The sequence below is a fragment of the Mycena indigotica genome (genome assembly GCF_014461135.1).
Source record: "Mycena indigotica strain 171206Taipei chromosome Unknown Mind.scaff0003, whole genome shotgun sequence".
NCBI classification, from domain to species: Eukaryota; Fungi; Basidiomycota; class Agaricomycetes; order Agaricales; family Mycenaceae; genus Mycena; species Mycena indigotica.
This window is the reverse complement of record NW_023503002.1, coordinates 4,828,988-4,831,044: the sequence shown is the minus strand read 5'-3', so window position 1 is coordinate 4,831,044 and position 2,057 is coordinate 4,828,988. Positions and strand designations below refer to the sequence as shown.

General features: G+C 64.3%; 1 protein-coding gene across 1 annotated transcript; it reads left to right on the top strand.

Moving 5' to 3' along the window:
* Positions 1-711: 711 nt before the first annotated feature.
* Positions 712-1,371, top strand: MIND_00394700 (uncharacterized protein; the record flags this gene model as incomplete). Its single annotated transcript, XM_037360775.1, has 1 exon — positions 712-1,371. One exon carries the CDS (start codon positions 712-714, stop codon positions 1,369-1,371), a length of 660 nt encoding a protein of 219 aa, XP_037223660.1.
* Between the last annotated feature and the right edge of the window lie 686 nt (positions 1,372-2,057).

Here is a 2,057-nt window from a genome sequence, read left to right as displayed (position 1 = left end):
TCGAGTAAGCGAGGGAAGCGCGGGCGGCCAGGTTCGGGCGCGGCAGCTGGCCGTGGTCAGGTGCAGGTGCAGGCGATCGTCGGACGGGGTAGTGGGCGGATCATGGCCCGTAGCGGGGGTGGCCCCACGGCATGGCCTCGTTGCCCCGCTCCAAGAATACCTCTCCGACCGAGGAAGGGGAGGAGGCCAAATATAGCGCCTCGCTCGGAAGGGGTGCGTGGAAGGGAAGCTCCCGTTGGCGGACCGCGGGTCGTACATATGCATGACGCCATGGGGGAGGCGAAAAGAGAGTGGACAGGGTGCAGGGTCGACAGCGAAGCAACTGGCGGCTGGAGATCCGAGGTGGGGCGCGATAAGGATGGGTGCACGCTGCGCACTGTATGCCTGCGATCGAGGGCGAACAACGCTGTAGCCTGTCGGCGTCGCGTCGTGTCGGGGTAGGCAGCGGACATAGCCCGGCGACAGCGCCGGCGATGGACTTGCAATTTATGTAACAGCGTGGGAGAGCGCGATGGGGATAGATCCCGCTGCTCCGACGGGGACGCTTTCTGTCAGCGCGTGTGAGCGAGCAATGGCGGGGATCTCGATCGGGCGTGTGACGTGTGCCCTGCCCTGCCGGCAGCACGATTGGCTCCGCGAAGCGAAGGCTGGTGGGCACGTATATATACCGCGCGTGCTTCCCTGCCCAGTCTGTCCTGTCCTCCTCCGTCGATGATGCCCATGTCCCTGCCCGTGCCCGCGACCCCGCCCTTCCCGGTGCACCCCTCCGCATCCACCTCCAGCTCCACCGTCTCCCGCCGCCCGCTGTCGCCCTCCTCCCTCCGCGACGTCGACCCGCCCTCCCCATCGCGCGCCGCCTTGCCCACGCCCCGCGGCTACCCCGCCCCGCCCACCGGTCACGAGCTGATGGCGCTCTTCCCCGCGCCCCCGCCCGCCGGCGCCCCCGAGCTCCGCGCCGGCCCGACCAGCGGCTACTTCGCCCGCCAGGAGCGCGCCTTCTTCGCCCAGGCCGGCGTCGGCCGCGAGCTCGTCCGCGTCAGGCTCGACATCGACATGCCCCACCACAAGAGCCGCCGGCCCAGCACTGGGGTGCCCAGTTTACCCACGCCGAAGCCGTGGATGGCGAACGGCGGGCAGCCGACGCCTGTTCCCGCCCCGCTGTACATACCCAGCAAGGCCCCGCCGACGCCGCCGACACAGCAGAGAGCACGCTCGGCGTCGAGCGCGACGACAACACCGCCCACGCCCACCGACGAGCCCGACCACGAGAACAAGGACGACGACGACCGCGACGACGCGTGGCGCCGGCCGATGCCGTACAACGAGCGCCGGCGCGCGGGGAAGCATACGCGCCGCGTCGTCGTGCGGTAGCCCCCCCCCCTTACTTTTTGGTTCTTGCATTCTTGGTGCGTGTGTGTATCTTGTAAGCAGGGAGGGGCTGATGGGGTGCAGCTCTGCTCTGCCGACGACCACGACGGCGTGTGTATATTCGCCGATATCATATCCCCCATCCATCCATCCATCGATACCATGCCTCCCCACCCGCTGTACCCTACTGCCTGTGTATCCTTATCGCCCCATCTCATCTCTTGCCCGCACACACTGAGGCTTGAGCCTCGCGCCGCCGGCCTCCTGGACCCGTCTTGCGCTTTTAAACTCGCCTGACAGGCGCAGGCTTAGATCGCCTGCGTGGTAACTGACGACTCCAAGGTAACCTTAACATCTGAGTATAATGAATGAGTCAATGAGAACCCAGGGCCGCGAGGCTAAGTTACACACGGACACACACGCACGAAACACGATCGATCGCCGGCGCTTTTAGTAGTGGCCAAGGGGTGTCAGATTTGGCCGATTTGCCCACCCGCAATCAAACGGCATTTTGATTGAATCACGCACTGCCTTCTCTAAATCAAGGTAGAATCCGCGGAAAAACTAGCGATCATGCAAGAACAATATGTATATAGGCCACTTTGTAGTGCAATCTCTAGGCAGTGACAATGTGACAAGCCTCTGAAAAATTGCGCTAGCAGTCCTAAGCACAAGGTAAACACACATCT